Raw genomic sequence first — 18,653 nt, 5'->3', positions numbered from 1 at the left:
CGCTAGAACACTCTTATTCCTTGGCGCCATTAGGGAATGGATTAACATGCATGAATAGATTGGCACATGAAATGCGTAGGACGTAATTATCTTCTTTTTTGAAGTAACGTCCGAGTCCGTCTGTAATATGCCTTTATAAAATAAGTTCTAATTTATGACCCAATAACCAGAACTATATCATTAAGTTAAGAATTTATATAATTCTGTAACAAAAACGATTGCATCTTCCTTGTAAAGACACAAAACACGGAGTTAGACTTACATTAACATTTACATCTAATTTTCTAGCTCAGCCTGTAGGTCAAAAGCATATTAAAAAGGGTTTCTTTGACTCAGGGGCGCCTTAAAAATCTTAAATTCAATAGCCTCATCGGCGGGGATTCAAACCCGAGACTCCTCGTTTTGGAAGCACTCAGCCACAGCGTCCCCTTTTTTTAAACGTCGGTAATGTCTAACTATAGGCTAATGCAAATTCAATATAATTTTTGCTTTTTTTTTTTTCGATCTCTCCCCTTTATATCCAAATATGCCAGGGAAAGGGGTGGAAGTGGAAGCAGATTTATACCACAGACCAACAGCCTATATATTATAGAAGTCTAGATCTAGTTCCATGTTCTAACACTATTCCGAGAGTTAGATCTACTAGAAAAAGTCTAGATCTAGTCTATATAGACATCTAGATACATAGACATATTTATTTATGTCTATGTATAGATCATAGTTTTAATTTTTAGATCACCTTGCTAATAATAGACCTACAATGAAAAAGTAGGATTAAAAAACATTAGACTAGTGGACTAGATATAGAATCTAAATCAAACTTTCATCTGGACTGGTAACATAGAGAATAGAGGACTAGATCTAGAATCTAGATTACTTTAGATCTAGGCTTGTAGAATGATAAGGCCATGACTAAAACATTTCCTAAACTAGATTAACTCAGGTTCTTTATTCAATCATCCAAATTCAATCATCCATGTCCGATCATGTCGATGTGAGATAAATAACCTTAGCCGTACTAAGTCTAAGTCCTAAAACTACACTCTACACTTACACTGACTTAAAAAGTCTTAAACTTAAAGTTACACAAACTTTAAACTTATAGTCACAGTTCTGAGTTCACAGTCACAGTGATCACATGTCAGTGCTACACTAGTGACTAGGGCTAGGGCCCACTAGCCTCACTAGGGGGGGTGACTAGGCCAGTGACTGAGTGAGTGGCAACACAAGGACTCTGAAGGCCTGAACCAGGTGTGAATTATAGTATTAATAGATTAATATTAAATTATTAAAGTCTAGAGGTTTTAATAACACTCTTACTCTAAGTCTAACTCTAGGACACTCTAGGGCTAGGCAGTCTAGGTTAAGGTCAAGAGTGAGAGTCTAGAGGGAGTAAATATAGATTAGATTCTAGAGTAAAGATCGTACCGTTTTCACTTGAATTTTTTTTCTCTGAAATGGTTACTTAGGAAAAAAGTGAAAGTATCAGAATACTCCTCAGCTATTAGCTTATAATTATATATTTGCTGTGTGATAGTCCTATGTTAATTAAAAAAAATAAATTGAAGTTTACTTGTGGTGGGTTCTGCACACCTCTCTGACAATTTAAATTAAAAACTCACGAACATTGTGAAAACTTCACGGACACAGTATATAAAAGTCATATAAAAATCATTATAATCTTACAATTCTTTCCTTTTAGCCTTTTTCTTTTACAAAAGATTAAGACAATTAATTCTTTGTCACTTTTTCCACACTCACTCTAATGCTAGCCTTTCTATGTTTATTATTGATGTCACAAGTTGCACCCTCTCCCTTCCCCAACTAGTCTAAATCTTCATGTTAAAATGATTTTTTGTAGACCTCCTCCCTCTAATTACATTAATATCCATGTTACATATCTGATATTTTTTCCCTAGCTGCAAAACAATGACTATGGTCTAGCCTATTTTGACATGGGGGAGAAAGTTTTGTTTGGAGCAGTTCCACATTTTGAGATCATTTTTTCAGTCCTGTCTCCCCACCCCCCTACATTATAATGGTTCTGCAAATTTTTTCCTAGCTTCACAGTGATGTCTATGGGCTAGCCTATTTAATCATGGAGATGTCAGCTCCACATTAAAATGATTACAGCAGACCAGCCTATCATTATGCAAAATGCGTATTCATTACGCAGAATCTCCCAAAAATGGCCGTCCTCATACTCATGTATTTGAACTCAAAGTATTGACATGTATATCTATTTCGTGATTTTTTCTCTTCAATTTCATAAATTATTTAATTAAGGATAAACTGAATAAGAAAATGATTTAATAATGATATTAAAATCATAATTAATGATAGACTATTTAGTTATTAATAGACTTTTAAATAGAGTCTAGACCTAGACTATTAATAGTACTGTTGATATGTTGATGTTTCTATTCTGTATTCATGATGAAATCTTGTTAATTGGTCATATTTAACTGAGATCCTTGTGCAAACAGGTCTTTCCAGCATCTTTGCAATCCTCAGACAATGACGCCTGCACTGGCTTGGGCATGTCCACCGGATGGAGGACAATCACATCTTGAAAAATCATTCTTTATTGGCAACTCACCTCCATTACTTGAATGTAATCAAACGAGACCTCTAAGCAGTGAATATTGATACTGACTATTGGGAAGACATAGCCTTAGACAGCATTATGTGGAGAGAGATGGTGACCCAGAAAGCTATGGACACTGAAAAAATATGGGCCTCAGTTCTGGAAGAAAAGCGTGCCAAATGAAAATGACTGGCTCCTCTACCACCAAAGCGAAAGCTATCTTAACCTGTCATATATGTGGATGGGAGTGTCTCTTCAAAATAGGGCTTCGTGAGAAGAAAAATATAATGAAATAATAATCCTGAGATATAATTAATTGGGAACAATATTCATCTGAATGCTCATAAAATCAAATCACTCTCAATACTTCAATCATTAATAATATTAATAATAATAAATCCTTTAACATATCCATGTGTCAACACAAGTTATTCTTGAAAAAAAAAAATCATAATGTTGAGCAGTCCACTCAAAGCCAGAGGTCATCAATGGAGACAGCAACAATACTAAGACTATAATAAATAAGAATATCCTGTTTATTATATTGTAATCAACAATTTAGCATTACAGTTATCTATTAATTCAATTAACAAATTCTATTCTATGTGATATGTAGTATATGTAAAGTTAAGTAAAGTTCCCCTTTCAGACCTTGTGGTCTATAGGGCAGATGATGTAAAGGTCACCTGATTCTGTGGCCTACGGTCAACGTGGGTGTCATGTGGCCAGCACAATGATCAACCGCCTTTACTTTTCCACAACTAATGTCAGGTACCCATTAGAGCTGGTCGGACTCAAGGACGCCAGAAAATCCCCAAATAAAAATCCCAGTCTTCACCAGGATTCGAACTCGGGACCTTCAGTGCGGAAGCCAAGTGCTTTAGCGCTCAGCCACCTCGCCCTCATGTAGTATATGTAGTATTAGTCTATTAGTTGACTGTTGGGATCATATTAAGATAAAGATAATATTGATATATTTAGTATCATGATTAAAAACATATGCTGTATTAATTTGACTCAGGTAGCTTCACTGTTTAGATTGACATTCCAAGATTTCTAAAAGTTGATATTGATTATTCAAGACTAATACTTAGGTCTAGATTAAATCGGTCTATATTAGTTAAGACTAGGGATGGCTGCCTGGTCGTGTGGTTTGCGCACTGGACTGTCGTTCAGATTTATCGATGGTCCAGGGTTCAAACCCTGCCCACTCCCATCCCCCGTAGTCCTGCGGGAGGTTTGGACAAGGAAGTAATTATCTTCAACTCTGAAGGAACATTCGAAACATGTAAAACAACAAACAAATACTAATTGTTAATTTTAATTTTTTGTTTTACAATTTATATAACTTTAATGAATGATTTAAAAGATACATATTCATTTCTTGCTAAAAATGTTCATATCATTTGCTTAAGTTTCATTATTGAAGACATTTTATAATAATAATTCATAAATCAAATTCAAAACAAAAATAATAATAATAAAAAATAAAAATAATAAAATGTTTTAAGAAATCATATAGCTAGTTTAATTGAATTATCATGAATTATCTAATTGTCAATAATGCGTTCCTTTTTTTTTTTTAAACTCTTTGGTTTAGTTTACTTTTGTATAGTTGAAACATTTCATTGTTCAGTCTGTGCAGCATTTGTATTAATTAATTGAATTTTACCATAAGTGTTGATCCATTTTTTTTAGGTGATAGTTGAAACATTCAAAACTTGAATCAGTTTTATCTGTGGCAAGCACATTGACAGGCAGCATGTCAAGTACACCCAGTCCAGTTTTATTCAAGCAGTTGTCTCAAAGTGCAAAGGGCCCTGACCTTGTTAAAGTTCTAGTCATTTACACCGGAGGTACTATTGGAATGGTCAATCAGCAAGGTGGTAAGTGAGAGGGCTACAGTTTATTCTTTATGTTGTTTTTTTTCATGCTGGTAGAAGCTCAGTACTTTTAAGCGAAGTTATTTTTAAGAGCAAAAGATACATGAGTCAGTTGTATATGTACGAGACGTTGCCATCTGTTTTTATGCCTGATGGTTAGCAAGGGTGTCATGTGGACAACACAACAACCAACTGCCTTTACTTTCCTAACATATGTAAGGTACCCATTAGAGTTTAGATGACTCAGGGACATTCTAAAAATCCAGAAGTTCAAAATCCCAGCCTTCATTTGAAACTCAAAACCCCTTGATTCAAAAGCCGTGTGCTTCACCACTCTGCCACCACACCCCATTAGGGCAGTTGCATCTATTTAATGTGTGGCCAGAGATCAACAAGGTTTGTCATGTAGCTAGCAGTATGACATAAGCACCGTTACTCTTTCCTGGCAAATGCCATGTTTCTTCTTGACATAAAAACTTTTACTTTTTCCCAGTAAATGTTATGTTTCTTCATGACATAATAACCTTTACTTTTGCTCAGTAAATGTTATGTTTTTTTCATGACATAATAACCTTTATTTTTGCCAAGTAAATGTCCTGTTTCTACATAAGAACCTTTACTTTTGCCCAGTAAATGTCATACATGTTTCTTCATGACATAAGAATCTTTTTTTTGCCCAGTAAATGTCATGTTTCTTCATAATCTCAAAAACTGGTCACCCCCACCTTCGTTACATGGATGTAATAAAACGGGACCTCAATTGATACTTACCACTTGGAAGACATAGCACCAGACTGCACCAGATGGAGAGACAGTGAGCAAGAAAGCTTTGGACAGCCAAAAAACATGGGCCTCAGCTCTGGAAGAGCATGCCATGTGAAAAATGGCCATCTCCTCAACCACCAAAGCAAATGCCACTTTAACCTGCAATATTTGTGTACGTGAGTGTCTCTCCAAAATAGGGCTCGACAGCCACATGAAAAAGTATTCAAGATGAACCATAGTCGTTCTACGACTGAAGGAGGCCAACTTCCAGCAACAACAACTTCTTCATGATATAATAACCTTTGTTTTGCCCAGTAAATGTCATGTTTTTACATAAGAACCTTTACTTTTGCCAAGTAAATGTCATACATGTTTCTACATGACATAAGAACCTTTACTTTTGCCCAGTAAATGTTTATTAAAGCCCAGAGGACTCTGGTGGGATGGTACATAATTTCCACTATGAATGTAAACTTATGAATATTGGTTTATCAGCCAAGAACTCACCATCACCACTTAATTATCACATTTATAGGTCTTTAGGGCTGTAGTTTATTAGCATGTTTGTTTTTAAGACATTAATAACTTCATTTATGCTTGTAACATGTGCTTATAATTTCCCTCAAGGTATTTGAGCCAGTTATGTATAAACCTATCCAGAGCACAAAGTTAAGCTTTTTTTGTTTAATACTAAAAGACATTTTATTTTATGTTTTAATTTCCTTCTTTTAATGCAATTTTTTTTTTCTTCTCATTCTATTTTTGTAAAATTTTCTCAAAGCTTATTGGCTGGATATAGCCCATTCAATGCTAATTTGCCATAACCAATTGACTTATTGACAGTTATCCAATCATCAAGAAAATATCGATATTGACTTAACTTCTGGTTTTTAGATGTATAAATGCTAACAAAAATTGTAATGAAGATTTTTTCCAGGGTTTTTATATCTTGAAGCAGATTTTAACTTTTTATGAAATAGTTTTATAATGCTCTAAACCAAGTCATATTTTTGTTTTTTTAACAGCTTATGAACCAAAAGCTAATTGCATGATAGAAAAGCTGCGCACATTGCCCATCTTTCACAGTCCTGAAGCTGCATCCATTTTAACCCCTGAGCAGTCAGAGTTCTTTTTAGTATTACAGTAAGAGTTTTTCAGTTAGTTGTGACTTTTAACATTAGGGAAATAATGTTGTTCATAAATTTAACATTAGGGAAATAATGTTGTTCATAAATGCAAATTAAATTATGTATTTTGGAAAGAGGTAAAATTGAAAGGCTCTTTGTCAGTTGGTAATGAATCAATTAATCAAACAAGTGAAGTTTGAAGCTGTAGTGCTTAACAAAAAACAAAAAAGACAACAAAATAGCAGCACTAGAATATGATAGTCATTGAGATGGGGAAGAAACTTGGGGGAACATTGATGGGCTATAATGTGGTCTTGAATTAGGGACATACTACTTGCTAACATTGCCTAGCAACATCTGATTTGACCATCTAATTTAAAAAAAAAAAAAGAAACTTTCAAGTCAGTAGAATTATCTGGACCTGTATGGTCACACAGGCACAGGTTTTTACAGGACCTGCTTTAAAGCACACCCTCATTCCTCCAGACATGCTTTTATAGAAAGTTACAAGGATTTCAAGGTCTCTCCCAAAGACAAGCAAAGACTCTGTTTAATTTGTATCTGTCTCTCTAATAGTACAAGTTGATAGAGACACTTTTTTACATGCAGATTCACCTTCTTCTCTCAAGCACTTTAGCATTCTTATGCTACTATTGTATGTTACATTTCATAATTATTCATCAGTTCCAGTACCAAAATTTCACTTATGGTTGACTACCTTGCGACATGTTTATTTGATGTGAGTTTTCTTTGTATTACAGATCCACTGGTAAAGGAGATAAATATTTAATATATCATGTTATAGAGTTTGATCCATTGCTGGATTCATCTAACATGTCTTTCTCTGAGTGGATTAAAATTGCTGATTGTATAAAGGTATAATAGCTAAAATAAATTGGGAATTTTTAAAGTGTACAAATGTTTTTTTTTAATAGTTGTAAGATGTTTATTACCTTTATTTCTAACAGATATCAGTTTTTAATTAGTTTTTTTTTTTTATATTGATATGTGTCGTGTAAATATCTGTTGAAACAATATTTTCAGGAGAACTACCAGGACTATGATGGTTTTGTTATTCTTCATGGCACTGACACTATGGCATACACAGCTTCAGCATTGTCATTTATGTGTGAAAATCTTGGCAAACCAATCATTCTAACTGGTTCTCAGGTAAAGAAATATCTACATCTAATGGTTGCTAATCAGCAGAAGTAATCACTCTTCTGTGTTCTTTGTTAACCCATGAATTTATCTTATACTGTAAAAAGGTTTATCTATGTAAAGAACTTTTTCTTTATTATAGTAACTAAAGTTAAAATTCTACAATGTTTTTTCTTTAAATATTTGCTTTGGAACTGTATGCAGTGGTTTAAATAATAAATAGCTTTTAAAAGCTCTTATTTAGCATAGATAAATTATTGATTGATCAGACCACACCAGGAATGGATTATTTTGGTCCTCAAAACCTGCTGGTCTGATGAAACATGTATTACATAGATCTGAATAGTATCAGTTGTATGCAACTAACAGAGAATTAAAATAGAGTGAAGGATCTGTGTAACTGAAAAGAAATTAACCCAGACATCTTTCCTTACAAGACTTGAGGTACCGGTAGAAAGTTTTTAAAAAAAATTTTTATTTCACATAACTGAAAATATGTTGTTGTTTTTTTTTAACTTCAAGATTCCAATTTTTGAAACAAGAAGTGATGGTCGAGATAATTTCCTTTCATCTCTCATTATAGCAGGCAATTACTCCATACCAGAGGTGTGTTTGAACATTTTTAGCCCTTTATAATAACTATAATAAACTATTTTTGTTCCCATTATTTATCATTGAAATTTTATAGATATGTGTAAATAAATATTTGTTTTCTGCATTCTCCCAATTGAACTTTTCAAATATCTTGCAGGTCATGATATGTTTTAATGAAAAAGTTTTTCGAGGAAATCGCTGTATCAAGTCAGATTCACAGAGTTTCTCAGCATTTGCATCACCTAATATGCCACCACTGGTTACCTTAGAAATTGATATTAAAGGTATGAGAGATATTGTTTTATTTTACAAGAAGACTTTGTTAAGTGTTTTTCATTTATTGTTTTCTTGTTGTTTTTTTAATTGTATTTTGTGCTTTCCATACTGATTTTTGATTAATGTTACATATTGTCTTAAATAATATTTTAGGATGTAATAATTAAACAGGCTATATTTGCTTTGGAACTGTATACAGTGATTTAAATAATAAATAGCTTTAAAAGCTTATATTGAGCATAGATAAATGGATAATATTATTGATTAATCTTTAGACCACACCTGGAATTGATTATTTTGGTCCTAAAAACCTTATATTCTGATGAAACAAACTTGTATTACATAACAAGACAGATATATATATATATATATATATATAATCTTTTATTGAAATTTCATTATGACACTTGTCGTGCATACTCACACCCAACAAACATGTTAATTTAGTAAGAACTACAAATGCTAGTTGTAATTAACAAGCTATTAATTAACAAGTTTTAAAAGAAATTACCCTAACTTTTAGTAAAAGGCCATACAACCTGCCTGCTGTATTTACACAGTTAATTTATGTAGTCAAGTTTTAAAAACAAAAATTTCTCCATCATTCAGATATTTTGTTTTTATAACATTTTCAGATGATTCAGCAAAAGGTTTTTAATATTTAATTTAGCTCTTTATTTCATTGGATAATCACAGTGTAACTAAGAACATGTCAATAAATTAACAAAATAATTCCAGTTTCATCATTGGATAATCACAGTGTAACTAAGAACATGTCAATAAATTAACAAAATAATTCCAGATCAAATATCTTGTTACTTACACTTAAAACATTAACAACAGCCACAAAAAATTTGTTAAACTTATTACATTCACATCATGATTTTGTTCTTTCCTAAGCTAGAAATGTTCAAACTTCACCTGAGATTGTAAGGTCAGATGTCAGAACAATATTCTAGATTTCTTCATACTTCTTTATATTTAAATTTCTTAAAATACTTACAGATTTTTTTTTCTGATTAAAAATGTGTAAAGCTTTTAAAAAAGACTTTCTATCAAATTTCAGTAATCTATTATTGTATAGAAAAATATATTCTTCTCTCCTCTGCAGTTGTGCTAACTGATAATAAAATGTATATACATTCATTAATGCAAAATTTATTGGAAGCCTAACTAATAATTTCCTTATCATAGTCCAAGTAAAAAACAATACAGTCAGACCCATCCTTGTTGTTATCATTATGAGATTGCAATAAAAATCTTTGATAATATGTTATTATTAGTCAAATTACTTTATATTCTATTAGCCCTGGGCTAAACCCAGATTGCAATAAAAATCTTTGATAATATGTTATTATTAGTCAAATTACTTTATATTCTATTAGCCCTGGGCTAAACCGCTCATTAGCTAAAGGTTATAAAAAAAAATTAATTTGCTAATTCTTTGGACATGCTTAAATGGGAACTAAGGGACAGTCTTGTTTACGTCTTTAAAAATTTACAATTACAAAAAAGTGTTATAAATTTAGAATGTTTGTCTTTATGTTTTCCTATAATTCCATTAGCCTTCTACATCTTATTTCCTTAAGCCTTCAACATGTTTCTACTGTTTCATGAAATCTGTGTATAAATAAATTATTTATCAATATTATAACTAACTATTCAAACTATCATTTTTTAGATTTCCTTTTGAAACTTTTTGGCAAAAAATATTGTTATTTTTTTCTGTTTCTTAACTAAAATTATATATTTCTAGCAGCATTTCTCAAACTGTGTGGCCATACCTTATATCTTTTTTTTTTCTAAGGACAAAATCTTTTGTATTGTCGTTTTAGTTATTAATGCATATTTGAGAATTAATCTAGTAAAATAACATAATAACCAATGAATTGAAAATACTTAAATTTAGTGACATCATTTACCTCATTTCATCTCCTAGCTAATACCATTCAGGGTTGCAAGGAATATCTGCAATAAGATTGATTCAAAATATTCTTTTGAAGAATACATTTCAATATATTGTTTTGCTAATATGATTATAGAGTCTAGCATCTTTCTTATGTCCCAAGTGATGTTCCATCATTCTTATGACACATTTGTGTAAATCAAACAGATCTAATAATGACCCGACCCATGACATATATGCTCTATGGCCTCCAATGTCTCTCACACTTCGGTATATGGGCCCATTCCACCCTTCTTAATGGAACCTTGACTTGCACTCTTCTTACTGTGAGAATTAGTGCATTGTTTACACCAGAAGCATTAATTTCTGGAGCAGGATAAGGTGCTGGGACTCTACCCTAAGCCCTAAATGGGAAGTTTACAGCACTCCCCCAGAAACCTTTACTGGCTAAGGGAAGTGTGAAAATTTTTTTTTTATCTTTGCTAGGAAGTTTACTGGTAAAAGTTTTAGAAACACTAATAGAAAGAGATTTTTGTTCTTTAATTAAATGAACATGCTTGCTGCTTTATATATACCATAAATCTAAAACTTTTGGTAACCTTGTAATTAGGGCAAAAGGCCTGTATTCAAACAATTTTCAAAAGATTAAGGATATCTAGCAATTAAACCTAGACAGTGTTATATGCTTAATTTTCCCTTATTAATTTAAGTCTGTACATTTGTAAAAATTTAGGTTTTTTTGTTGTTTTTTTCAGATATTTTTCAAATAATTTTTGTCATCTCAGTGCTTTTTAACAATTTTTGTATTTGTAGTTGATTATGCCTCAGTCTTTCGACCTGGGACTACAGAAAAGTTTTCAGTGTCACGAAACATGTGCCCCAATGTTGGACTTTTACGTTTATTTCCTGGAATAACCTTTCAAACGGTAAGAAACATACATTTAGATTTGGCATGCTCAGAACTTCAATCTATGACTTAACCTCATCACATTAGGAAAATATTGTAATTAATCCTTTTACACACTTTTATTTCACTTCACTTGTCAGTCCATTTGGTCTGCCCAGTCTTGTTTCATTTTTTTTTAAATGTCTAAAAAAAATTATATTTAAACCCTCATCAACCAATGCCACTTGACCAAGCCTTTATTATTTTGAAATATGAAAGAATTTTTTAAAAAATGTATAGTCCATGAAACTATTTGCTTTCGTATTTCAGAATTTTCTAATTCGGCTAATACTAAACTGAAGCAAAAGAAAATGTTTTATAAAACAATTTGTTGAGGATACACATTTTTAGTTATTTTATATAATTTCTGCAATTTATTTTCCCCACTTTTTAGTGCACTGAAATATATGTTTTCAATCCTTTTTATTTTTTTTTTTTATCAAATTTTATTTTTGGAGACTGGAGGGCAGTTATATGTGGATTCTGGTATCAAAAAGAAAAGAAGCAAAAAAAATAACTAAAATTTTTAATTTTTTTTTTTAAATAATTTTTAATGTTTATAACAAGCTGCCATAATTTAAACATTCTGAGACAGCCATAATACCAGTCATGAACTCAACAGGTGCGTGCATTTTTGCAACCACCAGTTCAAGGGGTAGTGCTCCAAACCTATGGAGCAGGAAATGCTCCCAATAATCGACCTGACCTACTTCACCTGTTCAAAGAGGCCTGCAGTTGGGGAGTGCTCATTCTAAACATTACGCAGTGCAGCAAGGGCAATGTTAGTGCAGCTTACGCTACAGGCAAGGTAGTTTTTGTTTTTGTTTTGTTGTTGATACAGCTTAGTGAGAGTAGAAAGAGTTTAAGCTCAGCACTTTCTACATTTACTTTGCTAGTCAGGAAATAAATAGAAACAATTTTGATATTTCCTATCAGCAATCATCAATGTAGGACTTTCACACTCATGCTTGAGACTAATTGTGGAATTGTATTTGGGGAGAGTATAAAGGAATTTTATTGTAGTAACGTCACAATGATCAGGGAAAGAACTAGTACAAATTAATTTCAAGAAAGGGAAAAAAAATGCCAAAGCAAAGTAAAATGACTATTTGTTTTTAGTATACAGTTATAGTAAGTTGTCTATTTACATTTTCATGAATGTATCATTTTGGTACAATTGTTCTTTCTAGTCAGTAACTTACAAACAAACAAAAACAAAAAAGGTCATGTTCCTTTATACAAAAACTATGGTAAAGTTATCAGCAGCACCAAAATATTGTTAATGCTAAGGATGTAATTCAATTATTCTCTCACAGAGAATTTTCATTGAGACAAATGCTAAATAATGAACATTGGTGTAGGTGTGTCTGTTTAAAATTAACAACAGAAAGATTTTCATTAATTCCCCTTGATAAAAAAAAAAGTTTAATATTTATATGCTACTTAAACTGGCATCAAAAAATATTGAAGCCAGATTTTATTTATTAAATAAAATTTTAAACAAACTATAGTTTTTCTGGCATTGTTAGTGAGTTAAATGTGTGGGTCATACAAGAAGTTTATTATTTATACAATTTGTTTCAATATATTCTATCAAGGCTTTACGTGAAATTGGTATCATCATGGGAGCAGATATGACCCCAGAAGCAGCCCTGATGAAGCTGAGCTATGTACTTGGCAAAGATAATTGGACACTCGAACATAAGCGTACAGTATGACTGACATTAATTGAACATATTTATACAGTATAACTAATAAAGACTTGAATGCTAGAACATTTGTGTTCAGCATGGTTAACATCAATAAGCATCTGGTATGATAGATTATTACATCTTAAATGATCCTACAGTATGATTGACAAAATAAGACCTAGAAAATAAGCATGGTATAATTTAAGATGAAATTGTTAAGTGTACATGTTTATGGTAGATAAGTATTATATCATATGCTACTATGGCATCCTTCAGTTGCAAAGCAACTATGTATTATCTCATAGAAATGAAATGAATGCCTAGGCATTAGTTATGGTTGGAACACAGCAGTTCCCTCTGTTCTACCCTCCCCTTTCATGCAGGTGATGTACCCAAGGGAACGGCAAGTGCCAATACAGCAGTGTCAGATTGTATCACTGTGTGTTGCAAACTGCCTGCTCTTGATTTTTCCTCAGGGTTGACTCCCTAAGCCTTCCCATGTTAAAGTATAGCTGCAAGGCAACAGAGGTTTGAGTTCAGTGAGTAGCCAACCAATGCTAATGAGCCTTTCCATCTCAAAGCTTACTCCCTGTTTGTGAAAACAGTTCTATGAGACCCAATATCTGAGCCACACGTGAAAGCCAGGATTTGGACTGGTTGCCAGAGGCTATTTTATATGCACGCTATTGGTTGGATTTTGTAGATAATGGAGTTCTTATATCCATTACCACTTCCATAAAAACCATTATTTTATCTTTATCCCATGATCTTAATTTATGCATGAAAAGCAATTTAAAATAATAAGAAACAATATTATTTAAAAATTTTCTTAATTATAGAAAAAAACTAGGTAATGAAACTAATTTAGTTTAAAAAAAACATTGAACCAACACTAGATTGCAACACTAAATTTTTTCTTTCATTTCTTTCTCCCATGCCTCCAGATGCTTGCACGTAACCTCAGAGGTGAAATGACTGCAATGGTTTCTCAAGAAATGTCTATATCAGACTTTGAATTGATTGAAAGTGTTGCCCGTTACATGAGCTTGAGTACCAGTGAGGTTGGTTGTTATCTAAATTCAGTTTGTTTATCTAAGACATGAGTTTGTTTAAGATTTTTGTCTGTCTGTCTAAGACATTAGGTCTGTTTGTCTCCCTGTAAGCACCTTATTTTTAAGACATATTTAGAGAATTCAACTTGGTTTCCAGGAAGTAATGAAAGTAAGAGAAGCTATTTATCCTTGCTTGATGTGTGCTGCAGCCAAAGTCTGTGATATTCCAGCTTTAGAGAAGTTACGCAAATCTGTAAGACATTGTTTTTAGTGGCTGAATTTGTTTTTTATTTTAACTGCACTATCAATGTCTCAGTTTTCTAGTCACATAATCAATAAAATATTTTAAGTGATTTGTTTTCTTTTGAATTGTTTAAATTGGAAAAAAAAATAGCTCTTGTTATATATGCTATTGTTGTTTTTTTTTATTGAGTAAAGTAAAATTTTAATAGATCATGGTCTGCTTTCTTTTGGTCTGATTTAAATACAAGTCAAACTAATTTTATTATTATAGCACTCATTACTATTTATTAGTGTAATGATTATTAGTTATAATTATTATTACTTTTGTTATTTAATCATTAAAGGGAGGAAACTTGTCAGCTCAGAATCAGGATGGCCGGACAGCATTGCACATAGCTTGTCGCCAAGGTCACATTAATGTTGTGCATTACTTGCTTAACCAAGGTGTCAGCGTCCACATCAAAGACTACAGAAAGGAGACACCACTAATTGATGCTGTAGAAGGGGCCCACTTAGAGATTATTAGGCTGTTGGTGCAAACTGGGGCCACTATGCCCTTGGCCAGCACTGTTGTAGCTGTCAGAATGTGCAGGTATTTTCTCAACCAATTGTAGGCAAGACATAAATATAATTCAATAAAACTGATTTTTTCATATATTTTAAACAAAAAGGCAATAACCCTTTCAGTTCCATACTGAAAAATAATGGTATCCTATCATTTTATTATCTAATCATGGGAGGAGATCATGTTTATCTTGTATTAGGAACTCAAACTCAAAGACTCATAATGTTTTAGTGTTCCTTACTGAGAATAGGTGATGTCTTTCTTTTTAGTAGTTTCTAAATAGGACTATTTATTGTGAAGTTTCAAAGATTTCATTTTGAAATTCATGACTCTTCTAAAATTGTTTTCGCAAACATTTTAAATAGAGTACCTAATGTGATGCATAAAACTTTGCCCTATTTAGTTCTGTGTGATCAATATTTACTGATAATATCAAATTTAAACTTGAGTTTGATTAGGTAAAGCGAAATTTAAACCTGAGTTAAACCTGTATCCAATGAACCTGAACCCTAAATCAAGTCTTCTTTTACCATAGAGCAAAGGTTGTATAATATGTGATATGAAATTAACTCAACAAATTATAAAATCATTTTGTTATGTGTGTGCTACATCTTTCCAGTGCTGCTTCTGACAACGATGTTAAACTTATAGAAGCTTGGATCACTGCTGGAGCAAGTCCAGATTGGCATGATTATGATGATAGAACACCTTTACATGTGGTAGGTTGAACAAAGCAATTTCAGTCTTAATATAAATCGCTAGCTATCTTGAATAAGTATTTAAAGGACCAATAGATAAATTTGTTCAGAAGCAAAAATTCTCAAAATGTTATAATAGTCTTTTCTCTTCTGTGTGTGTGAGAGGGGATGTAGACTCTGCTTACAGCTTGACCCTGTCTGGTCCCTTTCTCATATTGAGTGTGTATAGGCTAGGCTGTTTTATTTTTTTGAAAGAATGCACAAATCTTCTGTCTTCCTCAATTTTCCCAGCTATTATTGTAGGATTGTTATTTTAATCCTTGTCTTTATGATTATAGTGTAACATCTTGATTTTCTGAAAGTGTTTTAGATATAAAATTGTATTTTGTGTTCCCTCCAGGCCATCACCTTACATAAAATGGATGTGGCCATATTTCTCATTAAATGTGGAGCCCGTACTGATGTTCCTGATGCTTTTGGCCAAACCCAAAGAGATGTAGCTGAGAAACTTGGATATGAAGACATCCTCAGCATTATTGACAAAACAGAATCAGCTGAAGAGATTGGTAATAGTTAATTGTCTGTTATAGTGATACAATGAACTAGGTGTAAATAGTTTTATTCTCATATCAAAATAAAACAAAATAAAATATAGATTTTTTATCCCATGTAAACAAAACAAACTTGTATCATTGACTTGACTTGAACATTTTGTGTTATTATGTTAGATACAAGATATTGATGTACTATTGAAAAGACTCTTTTGTTTGGCTTTATTTGGTCAATTTTGTTTGGTTTAGTTTATTAAGACCAATTTCATTGACTGCACAAATTTACAACTTGAGTTCATAATTTTGTGATATGTTTGTTTCATTAAAAACTTTAAAAAGCGTAGTAAAATGTTCTTTAGTATTCATCCAACTAATTGGGTTGCATTTATGACTCGTAAATAGTTTTAAAACTTAACCCCACCAGCCCTGAACCCCTGAAACATACCGTCCCTAAGTCCTGAGTGCCATGCCCCTCTTTACTTACAATCTTTGAAGCTCACAATTTCTTTCTTATCAATCGATCTCTCACAGTATCATTCAATGGAAGTAAAAATATTCTTTATGAAGTTTTTACATCCAAGAGTCTAATTCAACTAAAATATCTATCAACTTTAGGCTTATTACAAGCCTAGACCTACCATATACATGCCTGGTTCATGTTTATTGCAAATTTTCTAAACTTTTTCAAGTAAAGCCACATCCATTCAATGTAAACACATGGGCACAACCATTTGCAAAGCTAAATATAAAGAAAATGTGTAGATCAATGAGTTAAACATCTAAACTATACAGCTGTGATTTTTTTTTGTGGCACCAAGAAGTTTATTTCATAAAAATTTTAGAATGCTTTCAATTTCAGGGAAATAGAATTAATTTTTACTGATGAAAGGTTTCCACTTTTTAGACCTTTTTGTTTTATAAAGGTTTGGTATCTATATTAAATGTATTTAATTAATCTTCTGTATTGATCCATATTCTATTACTGTTTTGCAATGAAATTGAGATGACCTTTAAGTATAAGAATTCATTTTAACTTTTTAACATTTTTATTTTGGGTAAGGATAGTACAATAAAGTATGGTTCTATCTCCCCTGTTGAGATCAGAAGATAGAACTAAGTGGAAATGTAATTTACAGATATTCAAGTTTGATATTGTAAAATTTTTATAATTATACAACACTACTGCTGGATTTTCTGATTTTATTGTCTTTGTTTGTGGCTCTGTGTCAAATAAAAAACAAATCTCTTGTCCGTTTTCAATTTACAAATTTGCATAAATAAAAAGTCAAGATGACTACCTTAGTCTGTGATAGTAATCCTAATTGCTTCTATACCTGCCAGTTCTTTGCATTTATTGTTTGTTTTGATAGAAGTGTGAAGTTTTTGAGTTTCTTTGTCACTTGTTTATTTTACTAGGAGTGAAGTTGGTAACTTTGTTTTTTGTTACTTTACAAAGATCAGTATTTCATTCAAGCTTACCACCAATTTAATACAGAAAGCTTTACAGATGACACACCTTTTTTTTTTTTTAAATGAAAGTGCTGCTGTCTGTAATTTATTTTTATGATGTACTTGAACACAACCATATATAGGTCAGTGATGAGTCTTTCCTAGCTAGGTAACAGGCAAAAGATCTACCAGTAGTTCAGACTTGAATCTAAAGCCTTGTTTACATAACCATAACTAAATGATTATGAATATGAAATTTAATTTCAATGACAAATTGATCTCTTTGATCCTTTTTACACAATGTAAAAATGTGAGGAAACTTTGTTTTCCCCTCATTTAATAATGAAAAGATCTATAGCTCACCTGAACTCTTTCTATCTGGGTACAGCATTATATAAATATTGTAGAACATGACTTGTTATTGATATTATTTTTTTTTTTTTGCTTTGCATTTTCTTCTTTTTACAGCTAGTGTTTTGTTTTTTCTGTTGTACTCTATCAAAACTAAATGTCTGTGACAAAGTGAAGCACAATATGTTCACATTGAATTTGAGAGCTTTATTCCAATCTCAGTTTTTCTACAAGAATCTCAAAACCATTTTTTGAATTTATATTCTATAAAATCTTTATACTAATGTGCGTTTAGAAAATCATGTGTAAAACTCAAATATAATGTGTTGAGAACTTAAGACTTTGCCTTGAACCAATGTAGATATTGAATGAGTGGCAGAGTGGCATAAAGACCGATTGTCCTAGAAGGCCTGAACACTGGCCAGCCACTGCCCCCCACAGATTGCTACATTGCAGGTCAGTGTTCAGGCCTTCTAGGACGATGGGTCTCCGCTTGAGAGTTGATATTGCCACACTGACTAGTAATGTTTCATTTCACATTGACGGGAGCTGAGGGCCTACCTTCTCCCAGCTAGACCCTTTCCATACATGTCCACATAAAAAAATTGGACCAGTTGGTACTGGGCTTGCTACAGCTCATTGGAGCAGAGAAAAGTAATAAACATATGTGAGATTGAGTTCAGTCTGATTTATGACTAAAAACAAACTAAAATGCAGAAGATTATGAACCATGAAATCTTTTAGAGAAATGTACTTTGAAAACTAATATGTTTGTAATAAAAGTTTCTTGATCAATTGGTTTGACTTG

The 18,653-nt window shown here is 32.2% G+C and overlaps 1 protein-coding gene across 3 annotated transcripts; it reads left to right on the top strand.

Moving 5' to 3' along the window:
- The first annotated feature begins 764 nt into the window (after positions 1 to 764).
- Positions 765 to 18,642, top strand: LOC106062667 (L-asparaginase-like). 3 transcript variants are annotated; one of them, XM_013220965.2, is made up of 15 exons: positions 765 to 1,251; positions 4,286 to 4,473; positions 6,261 to 6,378; positions 7,124 to 7,238; positions 7,407 to 7,532; positions 8,046 to 8,129; positions 8,275 to 8,401; positions 11,113 to 11,225; positions 11,868 to 12,053; positions 12,844 to 12,957; positions 13,881 to 13,997; positions 14,146 to 14,241; positions 14,576 to 14,823; positions 15,416 to 15,515; positions 15,895 to 18,642. In XM_013220965.2, the coding sequence occupies exons 2-15, from the start codon at positions 4,350 to 4,352 to the stop codon at positions 16,069 to 16,071; spliced, it is 1,845 nt and encodes a 614-aa protein (XP_013076419.1). In that variant the 5' UTR covers positions 765 to 1,251; positions 4,286 to 4,349; the 3' UTR covers positions 16,072 to 18,642. The 3 variants fall into 3 exon arrangements, with proteins under 3 accessions (XP_013076419.1, XP_055879703.1, XP_055879704.1); XM_056023728.1 differs by having other exon boundaries at positions 815 to 835; XM_056023729.1 differs by lacking the exons at positions 765 to 1,251; positions 6,261 to 6,378 and having other exon boundaries at positions 4,323 to 4,473.
- The last annotated feature ends 11 nt before the right edge of the window (positions 18,643 to 18,653 follow it).

The sequence above is a fragment of the Biomphalaria glabrata genome, chromosome 3, assembly GCF_947242115.1.
Source record: "Biomphalaria glabrata chromosome 3, xgBioGlab47.1, whole genome shotgun sequence".
Classification (NCBI taxonomy): Eukaryota; Metazoa; Mollusca; class Gastropoda; family Planorbidae; genus Biomphalaria; species Biomphalaria glabrata.
Note: the sequence above shows the minus strand (reverse complement) of the source record. Positions and strands in the feature narration are given on the sequence as shown.